A 22,309-nucleotide genomic window follows, 5' to 3' on the forward strand; every position below is an offset into this window, starting at 1 on the left:
TATTAATTACTAAAATAGTCAAATGTATATTGAACTCATTACCGTAATATACCATCTCATCCTCCGTCACATTTATATCATTACCGCAACAGGCTACTATTTTTAAAATAGAAGTAATGTTTTAAAACTAATATGAAATTGGCAAGGAAAATGTATTATACAAATGATTTCCTCTACATCAATATATGTGTATTTTAATATCCATAATTAAACAAGTAAGTAAAACAAAAGAAGACATCTGATAAATGTGTCATATTATGGTAATGAGACAAAAGTGCGGATATTTTTTTATATTTATTTAAAAATACATGAATGATTGTTGATATGTTTAAGAAAATAACTTGTTATTTTATCACAAAATTGCCAAAGAAATATATAACTATGTTTTTAATGTATTGGTTACGGTAATGAGATTTTGTTTTGCTTAATCACATAAAATGTTAAAAAAAATACAAAATTAAAGTATTTGAGACTTTGTTCAAAGCATTTAACAAATTGTTGGTGGAAAAAGTCTTTCATTTTTGCACATGAAAAACACAGACACATTTGAATTTTTATCCTGTTTCAATTAATACATAAAACATACGTCTTTCTTTCTGTCTTTATTTACAACATGCCATAGTCACCTAGAACATTAACATACAACATTAATTGTAAATACAAAGTGCTTTGTTTCTGACAATTTGTTCTGGGACTATACTGTGTGCTATAATATAAACTCTGACAAGAAAAATACTTGCCCCATTTAAGTATTTAAAACCACTAAAACTATGTAGCTGTGGGACGACTTTCAGCTCTGCTCCTGATACCCATTCAGAAACAGAAATAGTTAGGGCTACAGGGCTCTATTTTTAAGTGGTCTAAACCTCAGAAGATGATTAAAGAGGTACTATAAATTCTTGGAAGCTGCTAACTAATTGTAAAATGTTACAAAAAGTTTCTCACAGAATCAAGGACATGCTTATTTCTTATTTCTAATATTTCCTGAACAGCCTAGTCCTCTTTTTCTGGAATCTCTCTCAACAAATGGAAAAATGGGCGCCCATGTGTACAGCTCTGGCTGTCATTTCCAAGCTGCTCTTTCATTCTGGAGATGGTATCTTCAATATCTTCTCTTGAGAAGGTCAGTGGTAACTGGCGTGCCAGACGAACAGCTTCTCCCTATATATGTACAATGAAAATAAAAAAAATAAAAAAATAAGGCATACAGAAATGTGAATCACACAGTATTTTTTTTTATAGAATTCATTACAGTAAATGGAAAGTATTGCATATGGTCCCCGGGACCCAGTATCCATTGAAATTCAAATTAAAAGACTTTCTTGTCAATTTGGAGTTTCACTCTATTGAGAAATTGTTTTTTATAAAAGACAAATTAATTAATTCAAATGTTCATGGTAATATTCTAAACTGTGTTTATACAATACTATATTGTTGTGCACAGGTGCTTTGTCACAACACTACAAAACCACAAATTAATGTGATTTACACATTTTGATAAAACCTGATAGAATTGCAGCAATAAGAAATATACACTTACTAGAAGGATGTTATTGTTGGTATAACAAATATCTTCAATTCCTTACCTGAAGGTAATTTTTTACTTTAAGCGGTCTGCACTGTTGCACGCTTTTTGCGTTTCTGTTCAAAACAGCATTTAAAATTTCCTTTAAATCCGATGTACTGTAGTAAGGCACACAGTCAGACATCCCCGCAACTTCCAAGTGTCTTTCAGCGGTTGAGCCACCTTGCCAAGAAAAACAAAAAAACAAGGATTAATATACACTTGATAATAAGTACAATCTCCAGCAAAGAATAATAAATAAATGTTTTGATTTACACTCCAGTGACTGACCAACACAAACAAACTGGTGCCAAATAGTCCTAAATGACTATTGCAATGCTGTACAGAATGGAAAACGAAGATTCTGCTTAAGAACAAGGTGTACTCCATCAATCTTTTAGTTCCCCTTTAAAATACAGCTGCAACGTTTTAAAGAATATAGCAACTGTTGCCTTGGGCAATGCCTAGCGTTAACAATGTATTCCCTATGGCCTAATTTATGACACTCCATAACCTTGCACGGGTATGAGAAATGTGAATTAAAAAATCGTCACCCAGTGTTATTCCCTCAGATCAGGAATCCGTTGTCAATTGTGTTTAATAACAAGCTGTATCCAGGGTCAGCACGTGTCACTTCGGACAGGGGAGCAAGCCGGACTGGAATGTCTAAGTGATGAACTCTCAAGTTGCACGTGGACATTAAAACTGGTATAGCCACTGAAAAGCGATCATTTAACAAGCACATTTTCACCCCCTTGAAGTTACACCTTTTTCCAAGAAAAATGTCAAAAATGTAACATGAAACACCGTACTACTATGATTGCTTCCGGTAGACTTTTACGATATCATTTTGTAGTTTCTTTGATTACATGATATTAAATAAAAGATCTAAATTATGTTTATATTGTTTTGTTTTTTCTTTTCTTTTTGTTATTAAAATGTCTCGGTCCTAAAATTCTAGGTGATGCAAAACTTTTGGCCATAGCTGTACATTCTCCTTAAAATATAAATCCCGCAGAACCCCCTTTAGCCAAACCCTCTAACCCAAACTGAGTCACCTAACCATTTCCAACAGAAACAGAGCTTTAAAAGTGACATTTCATACAAACGTGTTCCCGTCATGGTAGTTTGTAAAAAAGGGATTCTGTTAAAGAATCCATTCATGTTGTGGGAACCCTACCTAGCATCTGAAATGTGCGCATATCAAACCAGTAATCAATTGTCGTGAAACTCAGCATGCACAATGTTACTTCACACTTCATGAAGGCAACATTTCCAACACATGACTAATCCAGATACACAGTCTGAAATAGGTGAAAATCGTGCTGCTGTGCAATATGTTACACAGATGTGGTCTGTCTGCGCAGCATATCCATAAAACTGTTTTTACAGCTGTATGAAAAAAAACAAAAAAACACACACACATTGGTCTCTTCATTAGGTAAAACTGTCTGAGATTTAATTACTAATGATATTAAACAATAATGTACACATTATTATTTCCCAAACTGTTTTATCTGAGGAAAGTCTTGAAAGCTTGTGTGTTAAAGTTTGAGAAACTGGTCTAATAAGCTCATTTAAAAAAAAAAAAAACACACAACAACATTTTACTGAGAAAGGTTATAATTCTTCATTAAAAAAAAAAAATAAATAAAAAACACACACATTTTCACATGTTGGCATTCTAAATAAGAAAACGGTCAAACAGCTAAATGTTTAACAGCAACCTTTTCACTTACTGGCATATTTGTGCATTTACTGTAACATTCAAAATGGCAAATAAAAGAAGATGGGATTGAAAGGCTTATTTCAGTATTTAGGATTCAGGTGTGCAGTTCAGATTTGATGTACTGTACTATCACTTTCAAAGGTCAAACCCCTCAAATATTTCCATATGAGGGAGAAGAATCTGTTGCTGCTGCAGCGTGCTTTACTTCTATTTTTTTCTAAAGTGAACATGTTACCGACACAATAACTGTCAGAATAATGTATCGGAATCCTCTCCTGCAAACCTTATAGTTTGATACAACATGAAAAAAACAGCCCTTGTGACCCTAAAACAGTATGATTCAAAGGCAACCTTACATTACACACGATGAGAATTTGTTGTAAATTAGTTTTTAACCCTGTTGGAATGAACGCAAAACGCTTTTAAATAGAAACTTCAGGAAAATCTTATAGTAAAGGGAGAGATTCAATCAGAAAACACAACACCCACACTATTTTCCTGTTCTACAGAGACATTCAATCAAAACTTCTGGAGGACAGTCAGCGATCCAGATAAGCTGTAAAGAATATGCATACCAATTTTGATGCACAGCTTGAGGTTGCATGTTATTAAGCTTCTTGTACTTCGTTGGTTCCCTGCATCTTAATGGTCAATTGTGAACATACTGCAAGCAGTGGCTAGGGAGTACCAACTTCCCAGACTGTAATATTATTAATTTTATTTAGACATGACTAAATGGCTGTGAAAAAGACATTGTTGGATTTTTTTGAGGTGGAAAATAAGGAAATCCCAGTGTCTACATGTAGAATGATTGTAAATTAAGCTGTTCAAAGTACGTTACAGTTAAAATTTAGGACTGTAATTGATGCATACCTCATAAGTTGCCATTAAAGTATGGACAGTATTCATTGAAAGTACTCATGACTTGAAGGTAAATAATTAAAAAAAAAAAAAGTCATATTTACTAATTCTGTAGTGTATTCAGAGGCGAGATTGTATCCTCCTGTAACTTAGTTTGATTAAATAGCATCCTAAAGTAGGGAAATAACAAGGGTCTTAAATTGTAATTTCCAATTATACCCCTAAGTGACAACTTCTGTAACAACACAGAAAACAAGATCAATTCCTGGGACGTTGTAGACAAAAAGGGCATTGTATGCACTACGAACACTTGTAACAAAGCTCAGCCTTTAACAACTTTAATATCAATGCCTCTTACATTTTTTAGGCCATTTCTATCTTCCTAAACATGTATAACATTTAAATAAATACAAAATTGTAAGTGAATATACTGCGCATATTCCATACCTGGGATGAGTCTGACTTTAAACCCGTTTGACACAAGCCTTGGGTCTGAAAAGTAGGTCACTCCGTTCAACGTTGGGCCTTCCTTTTCCATGCTGCACAGCGCATCTGTATACTGCGGCCCTCCAAGCACACTGGAAGCAAGCAACAATGAACTGTGTTATGATTTCAATTGAAATACTTAATTAACAGCAGTGACAGTTTCAATATTCAGGATGTATTGTACATGCTGAAAATAAAAGCACAATACTTTGAAATAAGAGTGTCAGATAATCCACTTAAAGGACAAGATGGGGATTTTGCCAGACACTAATTAAATATTTACTATAGAAGTTATTTAATCTTTAATGGAACTACCTTAGAGTATATTGACTGAAATGAACTAATCTATTCTTACTTTATACATCAGAACCCAAATCCTATAATGTAGGCCCACTTGTGCAATTTGTCATACTTTAAGGCAATTTATCATTCTTCATTTTTTGAGTGCCAACTTTAAAAAATGTCCTCTTTTAGTATATCACTAGGGATTTCACCAAAAAAACAGCTGACCTAAACAATCTTTAAAATGTGGTAAAGGTTGTTGGTCTCCTTTCGTTGAACCGTTAATTCAGTATTTGTACCACTTATAAAACATTATCATTTCATATATAATGACACTGAGGTAGAAAACAATATAGCAATGCATTGATACACTACCCATCTGTTAACTTTATAGGTGTGTCCAGGCACTCCGCTGGAAGTATATTGGTCTCCATAAGCCTTTTAAACAACAAGGCTTCTTCTACCCGAGATGGATTTAACAACATGAGTTTTCTTCCAGATAAAACAACCCATGCACTGTGCGAACCCAGCCGGTTGACAAGTTGAAGGCCTTCTGATTTTTGATGGCACTGTTCTGAAAGGAGTCTAAGCCTGAGCTTTAATGAATTCACAGAAAAAGGTACAGCTTTAAACACTTTCTCCGAGTTGGATTTCTTTTCTTTCTGGGACTGAAAAAGCTTGTCGATTATTTGCTGGTTTGAAAGAGGAGCCTTGCGCTTTTGGATTTCAAGCTTACTACGTGCCAAAGCCAGTTTAGGACGTTTTTCTACTCCTTTTGAAAATCTGTCAATGTTTTGCTCTGATGCTTTCTTGGTCTGTAATTTATATCGGTCCATGTCCTTTTCAGCCTTGTCCTCATACCTGCATAAAAAAAAGAACACAACTTACAGATATGGATCATAGGAAAAGAAACCCTGCATTTTAATTTTAGTCATAAATCAATTGTCCTTATATATTTGATCCCCATTCCCCCCAGAAAGTAGTATCCTAGTTTTACACCACTTCTGCCTATCATAGTTCCACTTGTCCAAAAATCAGTCTAGGTTTGTTAGCCCTAAACCTAATAACCTTATGTGGACTTAGTAGCAGTTTTTCTTCCCTGTAGATATCAAATAACTTGATGAATAAACTTTTTTTTTCCCCATTAAACACTGCAATGTTAACTACTCATTGTTGGATAAATAATCTTATATTTGTCAGTTGGTGAAAAAGTAACTATAAGGGATTGCAGGCATTCATCAGTTGCTGCCTTCTTTTAAACTAAAGAAATTATGAGCTATTGCAGCCTCACCTAATTTGTTTTGCAGAAACAACAGCAGCCTTCTATTAAGCTTTTAAAGATAAGCACTTCTTAGGCGAACATTCAGAATCAATTATTTGCAGTCGTGGAGGAAAACGGGTTTGCTATTAAGGTTACCAGTTGTAACTAATTAGAATATGCTCAATCACATATGGAACCTTGATTAAATTTACTCTGGTGAATCTGGTTCCAAGGGACAAGCAATAAATCATACCCAAGAAAATGTGGAGAAACCGTTAAGATAAAAAACATCTGCTACCTGTAAAGCTAGAGGGGGGTGGGGGTGGGGGAAACCTGTATCCCTGAACAAAGTTACAGCTTTGACCTTACCCCATCGAGTTATACGGTGTTACTACTGTAATTACAAAGCTGTTGTTGTCACATTAAGGCTTTTGATAATTACTGAACAAAACTACTGTGTATATTCCTTCTTATTTAACTTAATCCGTTACCATCCTATTTATATTTTTAGAGTATTTTTTTTTTTAAATAAATGTAATCCATATTGTAAACAATGAATCTCTTTGGACCTGTGTTGAATACTCATTTACACTAAGTAACCCTTTTGCACTCTGTATTAACATTGTTCACAGGGCTAAAGCAGCGGGCACACCTTTGAAAAAACACACCTTTGAAATTTAAAGTATTTAAATGTTTCACAGCATCCCAGAAAAAGACTGCAGACAATTCCCTTAGCTGTCTGCTTCAACAGGAAGCCATCTGGTGGAGACTGTTTGCATTGCATTGAAACTGACGTAGAACAGCATCTGCTCAGTATATAACTGTGCAGAAAGTTCTGGATATGTTGTGAATATTTGGAAATAGTCCAAGTTACAGTATCTGGGCAACTGTCATATATATATATATATATATATATATATATATAAACAAACTGATTTTTTAAAAATAATTAGCTACAACATTTGGGCTTTCACCTTCAGATATCATGGTAGAAATAGACTGATGTTAAGTTTGAAAGTTGCAATATACCTCTGTAAAGCGCTTTGTGATGGTGATCCACTATGAAAGGTGCTATATAAAAATAAATATATTATTATTATTATTATTATTATTATTATTATTATTATTATTATTATTATATTATGAATTAAGTTTAAAGGATACAGTATCTTATTAACTGCTGGAATGTGAAATTGTAGGGGTCTAAATAAGGTTATTCTTCTACTGACCTGCTGTACACATAGGCCCCAAATAATCAGTCAAGTTGAACAGTGTTAAACATTCATCATTCGACAAGCCACTTCAAAAAGTACACTCTTAACAAAATGAGTTATAAATATGAATTATTATTACATCAGAAGAACATACGTCAAGTTTACATTTCTTAACTTAAAACGAACTCTGTACATTGCATTTAAAAATGTTTTGCCAGATTTGGTCTAAAGTTATGAAGTTCAATTTGGGGGTTGGCTTGTCTTCATCTGCAGTGAAAAAACAAAACAAAAACAAAATAAACTAAATTACAAAAAAAACACAACAATATTCACAAGACTAATCCTGTGCAAAGGCAACACAAACTTATATTGAGTCAGATCAAATGACCAAGGCAATAACATGGCATGAACATATCTCTACAAAGGTGCAATAAACTAATGGGTAACTCTACTTGAGTACTGATAATCTTATTGGTCACATGGCATGTGGAATTTATATTAACATTGAACAAAACTACTTTTCTACGTCTTCCTTTAGCAAGTGTATTTTTTTTTTTTTAAACAAAAAAATCTAGTCAGACTGCAAAACGGTGATTAAAAAGATATGTGAATTAAAGAGCTTTGACACAATTCAGTAAGATTTACTTGCCGTTGAATCTTTTAGTAGTTTTTGCACAGCACTACTGTCTAGGTATTTACTGTCTGAGTTTGCCTAGTGCAAGTTCTTAAGATGTCCATGTTCTGTACACTTGTACAAGCAACTGTTCATGTAATCCGTGAGACGTTTGGTATTGTTACAAAACCCCAACATATATATTACCAATTAAATAGGGTTTCTTTAAAAAAAAAAAAAAAAAAATGATACAGAAGATTGCACGAACCTACAAACTATTATGATTATTATTTAAACTAATTTTTAAAGTTGTGGTTTAACAAGCCATACACCTTCTTTCCGATGTACAAAAACTGTCCACTCCATAACTGAGCCTTCATACAAAAACGCAACAAATGTGCTGCACTACAGTAAATTTACTATCCAGTGACTATTGTTTGTGGTATGAATTACCAAGTGAAAGGAAAATTCTCTGTTATTAAATCACAGCTGTCAAGATGATCAAGAGCGAGTCAAGAATAACACTGCCGAGGAAAAATACACATACATGTATACATATAGTGTTTATATAGTCATGATGGAAAAAAAGGGTATGATTGAAAGGTTAAAACCTGGACTGGAAAATGTTGAGCATCTAACCTGATAATCAGATGCAGCAGTCTGGAAAAGACAAACATATCAACAATCTGCAGTCAGGATGACAGAAGGGACAAGCCAAAACCAATTTTCCACTCTATATTTTATAAAACCTTGAGGATATGGTTTTTGCACCCTGTGAGTCACAAGGAATGCAAACAACTGGTTCAAAGGTAAAATCTGGAAACTTACTTCTTTTGCTCCTCTTCGCTCAGATTTTTCCACATATCTTCAACACTGCTGATAATCTCCTGCAGACTGGCCTTTGGATTCTCTTCTAGGATCCTTGGTCGTATTTCTTGCTCGAATATTGCACTGGCGGACATCGGCTGCCTTACAGTTCGGTTGCTGATCAAGTCGTAGGCTGTAACCTTTGCCATTTTCTCAGTCACTGCGTTGGACAGCTTTTTGCATGGGCTCTTGTTCTGACTTGAATCTGAACTCTGCAGGTTGATTTCATTCTGGTTTGCAAATGTCTTTTCATGAGGCACAAAGACTTTCACAGGTTCTAGCTTCTCTCCTGTGCTGGAATCTTTCAATGCGTGACCCATGCTCCAGCTTTCGGCAGTCATTTCAGAGGAGTCTTTAGTACCATCAGCCTTTGTGTCCATCACAACTCCTGGGTTCTTCTGCAGGCCGTTTTCACCTGCACTTTTTAACCCATTTCCCTGCTGGGTGTCCATAAGGATCCTCTCATCATCAAGTGTGAAAGTCACACCAAACTCGCAGGCGTTCTTGATGATTTGGCAGTTGCCTTCTGATGATGTGCTCTCCAGTGGCTCGGTTGGCATGGTTTTGTCAAACGATACTGGCGGCTCAGAAAGTAGGACACTGGTGTTTTCGTTCCCAGTATTTAGCGTTAGTAATGAAGTGTCACCTGTGAGGACCCTGCTGTCAGGTGAATCGGTTTCATTCACAGACATAGGAACATCTCTTTTGCTGACATCTTTAGGCACTGAACCAGGCAGTGCACCATACACTGAAATTAAGATGGTCTCAACAGCAGATAAAATGTTTTCCTAAGAAAACAAACAAAAACAAAAATACTGTATAAATGCAGTTATTTAAAAGAATTCAACAACAAATATAAAAATTGTGTAGTTGACTGTAGAAAAGATTAATGATTGTATTATTACCAATACATTATAATGTTTAAATGTATAACAATTACTTTCACATAGCCAACTGGTGTAGGGGAATACAAATGCTAAAGTTACCTTGTTCTGAAGCATTACTTGTGTTTTATCAGGTGTGAGGTTAATGTCAACTGAAGCAGCAGGAACAACAATGTTCATAAACAACACAGGACACCGGGAATGTGCAGATTGTCGGCAGGATTGCGAGCTATAGTACTGTCGGACCAGCTATAAAGAGACAGGCAGAAATACAATGCAGTCACAAAACAAGGTTTGTTTATCAAACATAGTATCAGTTTGGTAATGATAACTTGTATTAATTAGTACATTATTTCAATACATTTAGTATAATAGTTTAAACCCGTAAGTTAGTTTATATTAGCTCCGGATGGTGCTTCATTACAACTAAAGAAAGTCTATTTCTCATATGTAGTTAGAACATATCTCGTGCTGTTTATTTCTAGTTTTTAAATCTTTATAGCATTCTATTCCATTTAGAAAAAGGGGAGAGAACTTTGTACTGTAGCAAAAGCTTTATGCCAGCCCACAGTCCGTTACAGTACCTTCATTACTTCTTTTAGATGAACGGGTCTTTGATTCACAAAAACAAAGGTTTTGTCAGAGCTACTTGAGCTTGTCAAAGTGTTGTCAGAACCTGGTTTTGGAAGAAATCCATTAAGAGTAACCTGTAAATGCAAAAAATATAAAAACATGTTGTATAACAACAAGTAGGTGGCAAATTAAGACTACAGACATATTCCCCGGAGAGAAACAGTAAAGAGAGATCAGGCAACTACTTCTAAAGATTATATTAATTTAGCGTGTAATTCTGTGTGTGGGGAGGGGATGTGAAGGACCTAAAACATACACAGATCTCAATCTGCTCAAATAACAATGCCAGAAAAAAGGTGTACATTTTGCAGAGAAACTCTTTGGAAACAGGCCTTTATGTGACCATGCTAATTGCAACAGATGATAAGAACTACTTTGTTCTACATATTGTGTTTAAGAAGTGCTGTAGCAGCAAACAAACAAAAAAAAAGTTTTTCACTGTAGTTCTATAACTCATTTAAGGTTTACTGTGCAAGAACCAACTTCAGTTCAATTGTTTGGTGTGTACTACTGCAGCAACACACCTCCTCGTCTGGCACACTGAAAACAAAGTATTTTTTCATCAACCCAGAATAAACCTAGTCTCACCCACACTCTATGACATGCATTCACAATGTCATTGTGTATTATTATCCACTGGGATTTTTTCAAAATAAACAAATCATGCACTGTTTACTGTTTATTATTTGAGCAATTAATGAAGTTTTCAATGCACAATCAGAACAAATTTGTCATCTCCGGACAATGTTGATGCCAAGCTGCCAAAATCTGCTATGACAACCTCTTCTACTGGCAGTGTGTTGGAAATCCAAGTTAGCTGTGAAAATGGGAATCGTCTCAAAAATGTTGAGAGCTGCCATATATTGCATGGAGTAGCGTGCAATTTTAAATTAACACGCTCAACAGCTGCTGTGCAACAGTGTATTTTAATTAGAGATTTTAATGAACTTTCTAATTACTCAGAACTGAAACATTTACAGTAGCCATTATCGTACATTATTTATACTGCACCATTACAACATTGTTAATTAATTGTAAGCAGGTGATCACTGACACTGACTGTAAGACACTGAATGAGAACACATCATTGAGGTACAATACAGCCTATCAAAAAGGCTTTGTGGATACTCAGAAACTACAACATTGAGTATACAAGCTTTCTATTTGCATACAATTACTGCTTTATGTTTTACAGCAATTCGTGAGGCAAACCATTGGCCAACCTGCAGCAATTTATATTGCGCAACGGTTACACTGGCAAAAAGCTGATGTAAACCTCCCTCTTCAGAACGGAAAAACTTAACATTTTTTAAGTTTCATCTGTCAAGAGAAATTTATTTATAAAAGTTGCAAGTATCAAACAAGGGAACTGTGGCAGGAACAAGCAAACATATTCACGCTCTTCGGAAATGCAATTATAATTTGAATTAGTTCAACCAGTTCATGTGACACAAATTATTATTAATGCTTTACAAATGCTGAGGAGAAAGTTTGGAGGCCATCCAATGACAATATGTCACGTATGACTGGCTTGAGTTCAGCATATCTTGATTAGAACTTCGAAGTGCTGCATTTACTTTGGGAGCACTCTGGAGTTTTGCACTTCAAATGATAAGAATGCTTATCGATGTTTTTTAATATACTAAGTTCCTCTTACATGGTGTTCTTTCTTTCACCCAGAAATGAAGAAGGATTTGAGAGTTCCCAGCCCCCTCCTGGTTGGAGCCACCAATGCCAAGCCTGCTGGTGGTCTGGCACTATGCCAACTGAGCTCAGCTATGTCCTTATGCTGGTCACACATCTACAAGACTAATGACCCTCCCAACTAACCCAATGTTACATATTTTGCAAGCCTCCGGCCCTAAACTTGGCTGCTGGGTCATAGATCTAGTTTAGTTATGTACAATAGGGAACATCTGCTAAAGATTGCACCATTTATTAAAAAACAAATTGGTTATTTTACTAACCTTAATACAGTAAAGAAACACTTCAAACTGGAATTTACATTGCATAAAATGTTTTTTTTCATAAAGATTTGTATTTTTCTCTTTAAAATTATAAAAAAAAGAAGCACTGTACTTCTTAAGATACCATATAATTTGTGTTATCAAAATTGAATCACTTCTGTTTTAAAGGCCTTTTAACTAAGCAGTAGGGTATTACTAAAACATATACAATTCGATAAACCTATTGAAAAAGTGACATTCAGATTCCTGCATAACTTTAAACACCCAAATATACAGCAAGATCTTCAAAAATAAAAGAAACCATGAAAACACTGGCTTTGCAAAAATGACTGAGTGCCACCCAGAAGCATGATGTAATAGTTGAAGCCACTCAAGCCCCACTAAACAGCAACACAATGGAGATCTGTGTAAGAATATCATGCAGCTCAGTTGACACCCTTGTCTGTCAAACTCTGAACATGAACTGTCTCCAATGTTCCCAAATCCTATCCAAACTTTTGTCATAGACTTCTAGCCTCTTATTTAGGTATAATCGGGAATACTTTATTGATTAATGTAGTCCGAGTACATAAGGCTCCTCTGTATGTGTGTGCACTGGTTTTCAAATCTGACTAACACACTGTATCTCCTGATTGAACAGCATGCAGCATTTATTATTTAAGTATGAAACATCTACTGACTTCCTGTACTTTACATTACAACAGAGTTGCAAATCCCATTCTATCAGCTCAGACACAGTAGTTCAAAACAAAACGAATTTGCTCTGATCAGCACTGTAAATAAAACGAACAAGTCTGTGACCTGAGCTCATTGAATTTAATTTTAAGAGACAAAGTTGATTATATGACTTTGGGATTTATGAAAATGTGAACCCTGACAAGATCTTTCTTTGAAAGAAACTATTGGGGGTGGGGTTATTTTGAGGGACTTTATTACTGTACATTATTAGATTCTCCCCGGCAAAAAATAAACACATTCTTGAGTTTGAAAAGAATAAAACAACTTAACAGTTTTTAAAAACCACAGGCAGTAATGTATAATATTCAATTAAATTGCTGTCATTTTAGGAAAATAATTCCAAAGATGCTGAGCAAGTATTGCTGTCTTGGTATTTCCTTGTACTGGAATGTAGCCTTTCACTGACCTCTGGATCCACCTGATGGTGTTGGAAAGGTAGCATGCTGCTCATCAAGGCAGTTCCTAGCACGGACATGAGGGCCATTTTGTGATCCGACACCCTGGCTTTCTGCCAAACAATTGCCTGAAACAACATGGTAAAGGGTCAAATATTTTTTTTCATGCTAAATTTAGATCTGTTGATCTCTAGTCATCTGCAGGATTACGTGCTTGCGAACAGACATTCAGCAGCATTTCACCACCTCAAAAATGTCAATAAGCATTTTTCATTTAACTTTCCATCAGCCATACAATCCCTTTTGCAGGTTCAGTGGATATCTCCAAATGTGAACAAGTCTAATAACCTTAATTTCGATCACATGAATGATTCTATAAAACAACAAGGTTCTGTATTGGGTGAATAGCAAAGAAAATTGATTGGGATTCTTGCAATTACCAAAGCACTGTTGTTGCACTCTGTTATAGACAAATGCATTCTCAAACAATCAATAAAATGTGGCATATGAAACAGTACCATATTTTTATTTGAACATGACAACCTGGATTTTTGAGGTTGCTTACACATAACATATATTTTAACACCAGCGTGCAAGCCTGTCATGGGCATTTCCAGATGCAAGCATAAATCCAGGCTGTTGATTTCTGCAAGCGTGCTATCACACATCTCCAATGAAATATGCAATTTAAGAAACTGTAAAATGACCACTGTAGTAAACAGCTTTCAAAAACGCTGTGAAACACGAGAAGCCATGAAGTGCAAAGTTTGTGATACAAGATACTCCGCATGTGCTGATGGTGTGAAAAGTGGGCCCACTCCTCCCTTGACAATCTTTAAATGAATTCAATGAAATGGATACGCTACAAACTTTTCCCCCTACAAACATTTTACACAACGTAGGATTTGCAACTGTATCAAGAAGTATTCCAACTACATGCAAAGTATTTTTTTTTTTGTTTGTAGCATTTTATAGTTGGACAAACAATAAATTAAAATATAGAGGAAATAGGATTAAACTAGCTTTCCACAGTTAACCCAAACCGGACACATTTCCCTATTAAATGCACTCAAAATAAAAATAAAAAAATCTTCAGCCACCACCATAGACACTGTGGACAGGAGGCTTACTGTACTGTATAAGGGACTTGTACTTCAATCTCAATTGCAACTAGGTATGCTAAATTTAGAGTGGAGTTCAAATGTCAGTCGATGACATTGCAGAAACCCCACACTGGAGATAAGGTAAAGAGGTCAACAGGGACTGCAAAGCTTCAGCCTGTTTTTAAGATAAGGAAGGCCAACAACATTATTACACGTATGTAATGTCTTTCACAGCATTGCTGTCACAAAGTGCTTTACAAATTAACAGGATTTGCCATTTCTTGCATCCTCTTGGAAACTAATCTATAAAATGTAAAAGGGGATGCATTGATTTGCGGCGGAGGGCAGCCAAAATTAAATCAGCTAAACCTAATTTTAGTGATTCGTTTTTTATAAAAATATCTACAAAATGGCAAATATCAGCATAACTAATATAACAGTAATCTACCATATTTTCTGAACTACAGTTTAGGGACCACTTTTTTTTTTTTTTTTTTTTTTTTTACTATTTCGATTCAGTACAGAGCTTCACGTAGCTTCTCCCTTAAGTAACATTGGCTCTTTGCTCTTTGAAATGACTTCCATATGCCAGATCCAGATTTAAAGTATGCTTTCCAGGAAGCAATGACGAGAGATGGAAAAATACACTTCTCTCACAGAATGCCTGGCATGAATAATAGCATTATCAGTATTCTAACAATTTCTTGGCAGGAAAGCCCAATATTCAGAAGTAGGACATCTGAATTTTCGGGAACCGACATAAATCCAAGAACCAATTATGAAACGTCACGAGCCGTTATATCCATTAACTAACTTACTAACTATATCTAGTTTAAAAAGGAAAACTGCAGTTGTACCAAAAGGTGCAAAATCAAAAAGAAAAAGGTAATGTATATACACAAAAATATGCATAATTGATTAAAAAAAAATCAATTATATCAGTCCTTCTTCATGCATGGAAAAAGCAATATATATATATATATATATATATTATATACACACACACACACACACACACACACACAGTTGACTAATACACACAATTTCAAGAAGCTTATCAAACTGATATTAAATACATAGCATCAGAAACATAACACATTTGGGGGTAAAAGTGTACTAGTAATTTTGCCAATGCCATGAAAAACAATTGAAAATTGCTAAAGATTAAATGTTGTACAGGCTTTTAAACCTGGCTTCTGGTGTGATATATCTTATACTAGGATAAATGTACAGATTTAAGAGAAGTTAAATACAGAAAAGCACCTTTTTGGTTGATTTTATATATATATATATATATATATATATATATATATATATATATATATATATATATATATATATATATATATATATATAAATTTTTATTTATTTATTTAAATATAATTTTGGCGAACAAAATGAAAGATTTTTAAATGGTAATAAAGCAATGGTTGAAATGTATTTTATTCCCAACAGTAATTTAGGTTTTCAGGTACACGCTGAACATTGCATTTCACAGGTATCTGTTCATTGTAAAATGAACTGCATACAGAGAGAGACATCTTGTGGTTAAAGCCATCACTACAAGACTGGAACTCATTAATTGTGTTAGATTGTGTTACATGAAGCACAAAGTCAAAATGCTACTTTAAATATCGACCTGTAACAAAAGTGTGCACATTTTCACATTTCATATTTCACATTTTCAATCTCCACTGTTCTAAATAATTTAAGGGTATTCATAGATATGAATCATGTGCATGGAGATGCTCATTGACACCACACATTTCCAGTTGGCATAATCAATTCCAGGCCTGTACTAGTTTCCATGGAGATCCTCACACACTATATTGCAGTAAGGAGGGTGGATAACTGGGACCCTCTCTTTCTCATTGTGATGCTGGATATTATTTGTTTATTTAGCAGACGCCTTTATCCAAGGCGACTTACAGAGACTAGGGTGTGTGAACTGTGCATCAGCTGCAGAGTCACTTACAACTACGTCTCACCCGAAAGACGGAGCACAAGGAGGTGAAGTGACTTGCTCAGGGTCACACAATGAGTCAGTGGCAGAGGTGGGATTTGAACCGGGGACCTTCTGGTTACAAGCCCTTTTCTTTAACCACTGGACCACACAGCCTCCTATATATTTGCATATTACCATCACAGGACACCTCACCTCATACGTGTTTGCTTTAAATGACAATTTATTTCACAGTAAACAACCTCTGTTGAACCGCCCCACCGTTTATATTCCACATGATACAAATACAGCAAGTGTACCAATTTCAGGTGTGACTCTAAGGAGTTTGAAGCCAAGCTTTCCTTTTTCCCCCCCAAGTTACATTTGCAGCCATGCTTTTATACCAAATACCGGTATATGTTTAATTCATTTTGGGGAAATGGTTGCATTGGAGGAATAATCTGAAAATCCTCAATATGGGGATGGTCCTCCATGAGTCTGTAGACCTGGTTTCAGATGCATTTACCAGGATTGTGTGGGGAAGCCTGAATTTGCACCCAACCTGCATCAGACAAGAACACACAAATGGATAGCATTGAAACCAATCACTCAAAGCAAGACCAGTATTGATTAGTTTCATACCTTGTTGTGTGTAAATATCATTCTCAGCTCCGGTTTTATTATGGCATATGCCATTAGGAGATCCTGAACCTTTTTCAACTCCTCTTTACACTTTTTGGCAGTAGAGTAAAACTGTTTCCTCACAGGCAGATTCTTAAAAAGCTTTAGCACTGTCACAGTTGTTCCTAGATAAAATAAGCATGTACAAATAATAATAATACAACAAATAATAATAATACAAGTCAGTTAATCAGTTACTATTACTTGTTAAATACTCTTTACATCTCTGCAGTATATTACACCCTGTATTTATTCTGAGTCATACTTCAGTTCCTAAAGGCTGGAATAAAGAATAACCTCATTTATTATTTAACATTTTAAACTAAATATGAAAGAACTTTAGTTTCCTACCTTGACCCAGATGAGAAGGCTTTTGAGAGACTACATTTCCAGTAAAGTCTAAGGTGTACTGAGTACTAACGTCATCAGAGGCAGTCTTTGTAATAATTATTACCTGAATAGAAATGAGGACAAATACCAAAGGTTTAGATGTGTGTAAATAACAATGGAATAACAAACCAATTTAATGGCTTCTATGCCAGTGGTTTCTTGTTAATTGTATAAAATAATTATTCTTTCACGAAATATAGTTTTCATACTGTACCTTGTTCATCTAAAACCCATAAATCATATTAATATGAACTATTAGGCTCAGAAACTTTCCCATTCTACATGTTCTGGAGGTCTCTAGCAAAATAATATCTAGTTTTGTAAAGGGTGTTTCTTAAACAACGCACCATATGAAAAAAAAAAATATGATAATACAATTTATTACAAAACAATTCTGAATTACAAACTTAGGACAGAATATGCAAACGTGTTCAAGCTAACTGGAATCAAAGAATCATCTTGTGCTAGGCCAATGGCAGATCTCAATTTGAACATGTTCTGTGATAATGTTTTTGTTATATGGCGTGTTCTTTATCAATCACCATGTATACCCTACTCCCTACACGTCACATCTTTCCTCCACTGCAGCACCCTCTGAGAGGTTAAGCTAGAGTATCAATCCCTGCCGATGGAAACTCTCAAAAGGTACAAGGACACCTCACCTCAGACACAGCGCATAGGGCTCCCAATGCTTCACCGCGGAATCCATAAGTCTCTAAGGATTCCAAGTCATCATGGCTACTGATTTTTGAAGTGTAGTGTTTAACAGCCATAACAGGTGCATCAGCTGCTTCAATTCCAATGCCATTGTCTCTCACCTCAATTCGGTCAAAACCATAATTATCCTTAACAAAAAAAAAAAAAAAAAGGATTAAATTTAATTTGTATTATTTTCTCAAGTTTTTCCACTATCATACATGATCACCAGATAGCTTTATATAAACTGCCCCATACATAAACTGTCAGGAAACAATTATTTATCTGGAACAGTTTAAATTAGCAATTCTTGATCATTTGACTTAAAACAGTGCACACATTTGAGGAACTGTATTGCCTCTTCGTGTGACATGCATGCAAAGCTATATTCATTTTGTTTGTGTTTCAGGTCACTTGCCCCTATGTAATTACAGCACAGGCTGAGGTGTTAAAACTGTTCCGATTCCCCCAAATGGGCAATACTTACACCAACTGTTTTAGAATATAAATCTGTCATTCCAGCCCAATATTTCAGATCTTATTATAGCACAAACAAAGATAAGGAAAATGCTATTATTTAACTTCACACTTCAAGGGTGCATTCATCAGTGTGACAAAACATTTGATCCTGCTGCCATTAATCTTTTTCAAGATCATAAATCAGAATAATTTGTCCTCACTATTTTCAATGCAGGCTATTAAAGCCAGATGTCATCAAATGTCTTCTGCCAAAAGGTCCAACATTAAATATCTGACTAACCTAATAAATATACTGTCTTTAAAGATGTTGTCTAATATTCTGTTAAGAGTAAGTGTCTCGATATATGTTGAGCAGCACTTGCTGTTTGGCAAGATAGGGGTAAGCATATTGGTAATCAGATGTCAATCTGCAAGGAGCAAAACTGTCACATTAAGAGTCTTCGATTTCTTTTTTAATTGTGAAAAAAACAAAAAAAAAAACAAACAAAAAAAAAACACAATGACATTTTAGGACCCTTATGTCACAATCAGAAGTTAATTCTTCTTTGATAACAATTTTTTAAATCTACACCTGGGCAAGGCCACTCTTAATAAATTGTCGGTTCACTGTAACCAAACTTGGGTTTCTAAAGTTGGGGGTGGGGTGGTATGTATGTAAGGGTGGCAATGGAGAGGGGTAGTGGAGAGGGAGGGGGAGAGGGGGGGGGGAGAGGGGGAGGGGAGGGGGTTTGCTAAACTACAAACAACACATAACTTGGCATTAATTCATATCGGAGTACATATAAATATTTGGGCAAGATTACTATGGTCTGACAATACTGTGAAATCCTATGGCAGGACACATTTCTCAATCTTACAAATGACTATTATGAAAGTGAAGGTGGGTTACCACCTAATTTCTACTCGGGAAATAAAAACGGGGGTGAGTGCAGTAGGTGCCTCCTGCCATTTGGACACGTGTGCCATGAGAACTGAAGAAATGAAACTTTGATTAGTTAGTGACTGCATGAAAGTTGTTGCTATTATTTTAGTCAATGTCGGTACAGGAGATATTCCACAAAAACTAAGATTTTGTTTGATTACTGTGCCAGAGGTTTTTTTTTTTACTTTTTTCAAATCATAATTTCAAAATACTCAATCACAAGCAGTACTAACAAGATTTTCTTTAAAAGATGTGCATTTAGACCCCCTTTGAACAATCAATTTGCTTTATTTCTGTGGTCTTGAAATCCTCACAAAAATCCAGATTTGAGAAAACACATCTCTGGAAATGCATGTCCATATTCTATACCCAGCAGTGGTGCAGAATGATTAGTTTTCGAAAAAAAAGCACAAATTTGTCTGCCGGTGGCAATGCTGTAACTGGAAAAGCTGTTGGTAGAATCTATGAAGAGTAGAGGGGCAAAATAATTCTACAGCATACAAGCAACATCAGCAATACAGTTTGAATAGAACATGGAAAGTAAACAAATGGAACAAACTTCCAACTTCTGTTTCCACATGTTTTTAATCTGCACGCTACCCCCAGGGTAAATACCAGCTGTATCTCCTGCTGCATTTGGTAATGAAATAGAAAAAGGTGTTGGATCAAAGAGACTACCAAATCCCACGTAAATATATATATATAAAGGGTTTGTAAACAGCAACAATACAAGTATGCCTGTGGTGACGCAGCAGAACCATTTTCAATACAGAGGGTGAAAGCCCCAGGGAATACAACAATAACCCTTAAATAAAACATGAGCAGTAACATATTTCAACCGAATGCACACTTACTATTACAGATATTTCATTATTCAACAAATGGAAATATTATAACCTTCCCTTATATTTAAGCCTTTCACATCACTTAACAAGTCCTGCTAGAAATCTGCGTTCTAGATTGCAGTTAAATAGAAAATTACAGAGCACTGCCTCTGTCTTGAGTAATAACTGTACTGTACATGTTGAACAGCTTGTGACCTTTTTGTTAAAGGCAGCGTATTAGAAAAGAAGACAGGATTGTAAGTCCTGAAATGTTTGACACATCGTTGTGGAACTCCAAAGCTCCACATTTGGGAATTAAATTACCAGTTTCACTTCAATGCTTGATGCACCGGCATCCAATGAATTCTCCACTAACTCTTTCACTACATTCAGCACAGAGGTGATCACTTGGGAACTTGTAAGTAAACGGACGGTTTCCGGAGGCAGCTGCTTCATGTTCATAAACAACCAACAACTTCATAGGGGAAACCTGAAATAAAGCAGAAATATATGTTAACTACTATATGAATACATATTTTCTTTTTAAATACCAATACCATATTATAAATTTGGCATTGCAGCCTTGCATATAAAGAATGCACACTCATTCATTTGAATGTAATTTTTTCCTACATTGTGAGCAGAATCTTTTAAAAAAAAACCTCAGATTCAAGGTTCATGTCGTTTTGCATTTTGAGAAGTGGTACATATTAAAAGATGATATTGTTAAAGATGGGGTCCACATTAAAAATGATATCCAATTTAGGAAAAATGCACAAGTGGCCCAATACAGGATAGACAAAGTCAATTACTGTAAATCTACCTTTTGACAATTCTATCTAAAAAGCTGTCCAAATGTTTAGCATGGAAAACTGTACAGCATACTACTCCACATACTGTGAATGCTGGTCATGGATTAGTGACCTCAATTTCAGGGCACTGACATGCTATTGGTTGTGATGATAAAGACTTTATCAAAATGCACGCTTTGATAAAACCTTGCACAAAAATTAGCTACTAAACGTTTTTCCACATAATATTGTAAATTGAGGTAGCGTTTTCAAATGAAAGAGGCGATACCTTTTATTGGACTTTCACCCGAATAAGAGACCTTAAGTCTTGAAAGCGTGTGATTAATTGTTGTTTATTTAGTCCAATAAAAATGTTCACATCTCCTTTTCTTTATCTTCATTTCACATACCAACGATAATGAGATTTTATACACACACACAAACACCCACCCGGTACTTTAACTTGGTTACTCACAATTGCAATTTGAGAAAGCTAGTACAAATGTTAATGTGTATGTCTGCTGTCTTATTTACCCGGGAAGGCTCACCACATGTCACCCTCCAGCTACGGACACTAAACACTGGCTACACCATCATTAGCAAATGAACCATTTACCGACACAACTAGAACAGGACGTTGCATACTTTTAAATAATTCGAAACGTAATCAGTTCAACTAACATGCTATTTGTGTCCCTCTTAACTCGTGTGCATCGTGATACACATTGCAAAACTAACATTTCACCTTTACGAGACCCGTCTCAAACCTATTTCTTCATAGTACTACATTTAATTGATTCGTTTAATCCAATCGTTTAAAATGCTGCATGTTATTATAACACAACACGTATTTACCCGTATTCACTAAGATTTTTATAATTACTTTTCACGAGTTCTCCAATGCTTCTCACTCTAGTACTGTATTTTTCCTACACAAGGGCGGAAACCCTGCCTCCAACTACGATCTTCATAGCCAATTTAAAATA

The 22,309-nt window shown here is 35.3% G+C and overlaps 1 protein-coding gene across 5 annotated transcripts; it reads right to left on the bottom strand.

Moving 5' to 3' along the window:
- Positions 1-587: 587 nt before the first annotated feature.
- LOC117426646 (PMS1 protein homolog 1-like) lies at positions 588-22,287 on the bottom strand. Of its 5 annotated transcripts, none has more exons than XM_034044482.3 (13): positions 22,207-22,287; positions 20,857-21,022; positions 18,273-18,455; positions 17,572-17,674; positions 17,182-17,345; positions 13,506-13,622; positions 10,346-10,468; positions 9,864-10,010; positions 8,839-9,665; positions 5,298-5,783; positions 4,602-4,732; positions 1,587-1,747; positions 588-1,161 (listed from the first exon to the last, which is right to left on the bottom strand). In XM_034044482.3, exons 2-13 carry the CDS (start codon positions 20,992-20,994, stop codon positions 994-996), a joined length of 2,748 nt encoding a protein of 915 aa, XP_033900373.3. In that variant the 5' UTR covers positions 20,995-21,022; positions 22,207-22,287; the 3' UTR covers positions 588-993. The 5 variants fall into 5 exon arrangements, with proteins under 5 accessions (XP_033900373.3, XP_033900372.3, XP_058889580.1 ...); XM_034044481.3 differs by having other exon boundaries at positions 22,179-22,287; XM_059033597.1 differs by lacking the exon at positions 22,207-22,287 and adding an exon at positions 21,858-22,170.
- Positions 22,288-22,309: the final 22 nt, after the last annotated feature.

The sequence above is a fragment of the Acipenser ruthenus genome, chromosome 11, assembly GCF_902713425.1.
Source record: "Acipenser ruthenus chromosome 11, fAciRut3.2 maternal haplotype, whole genome shotgun sequence".
In the NCBI taxonomy this organism is placed as follows: Eukaryota; Metazoa; Chordata; class Actinopteri; order Acipenseriformes; family Acipenseridae; genus Acipenser; species Acipenser ruthenus.

Coding starts and splice junctions, on each gene's coding strand:
- LOC117426646 (XM_034044482.3), bottom strand. CDS start 20,994: ATGAACATGAAGCAGCTGCCTCCGGAAACCGTCCGTTTACTTACAAGT. Junction 13,623..17,181: donor TGATATTTACACACAACAAG/GTATGAAACTAA, acceptor ATGTTGTTTCAG/GCAATTGTTTGGCAGAAAGC. Junction 9,666..9,863: donor AAGTAATGCTTCAGAACAAG/GTAACTTTAGCA, acceptor TTGTTTTCTTAG/GAAAACATTTTATCTGCTGT.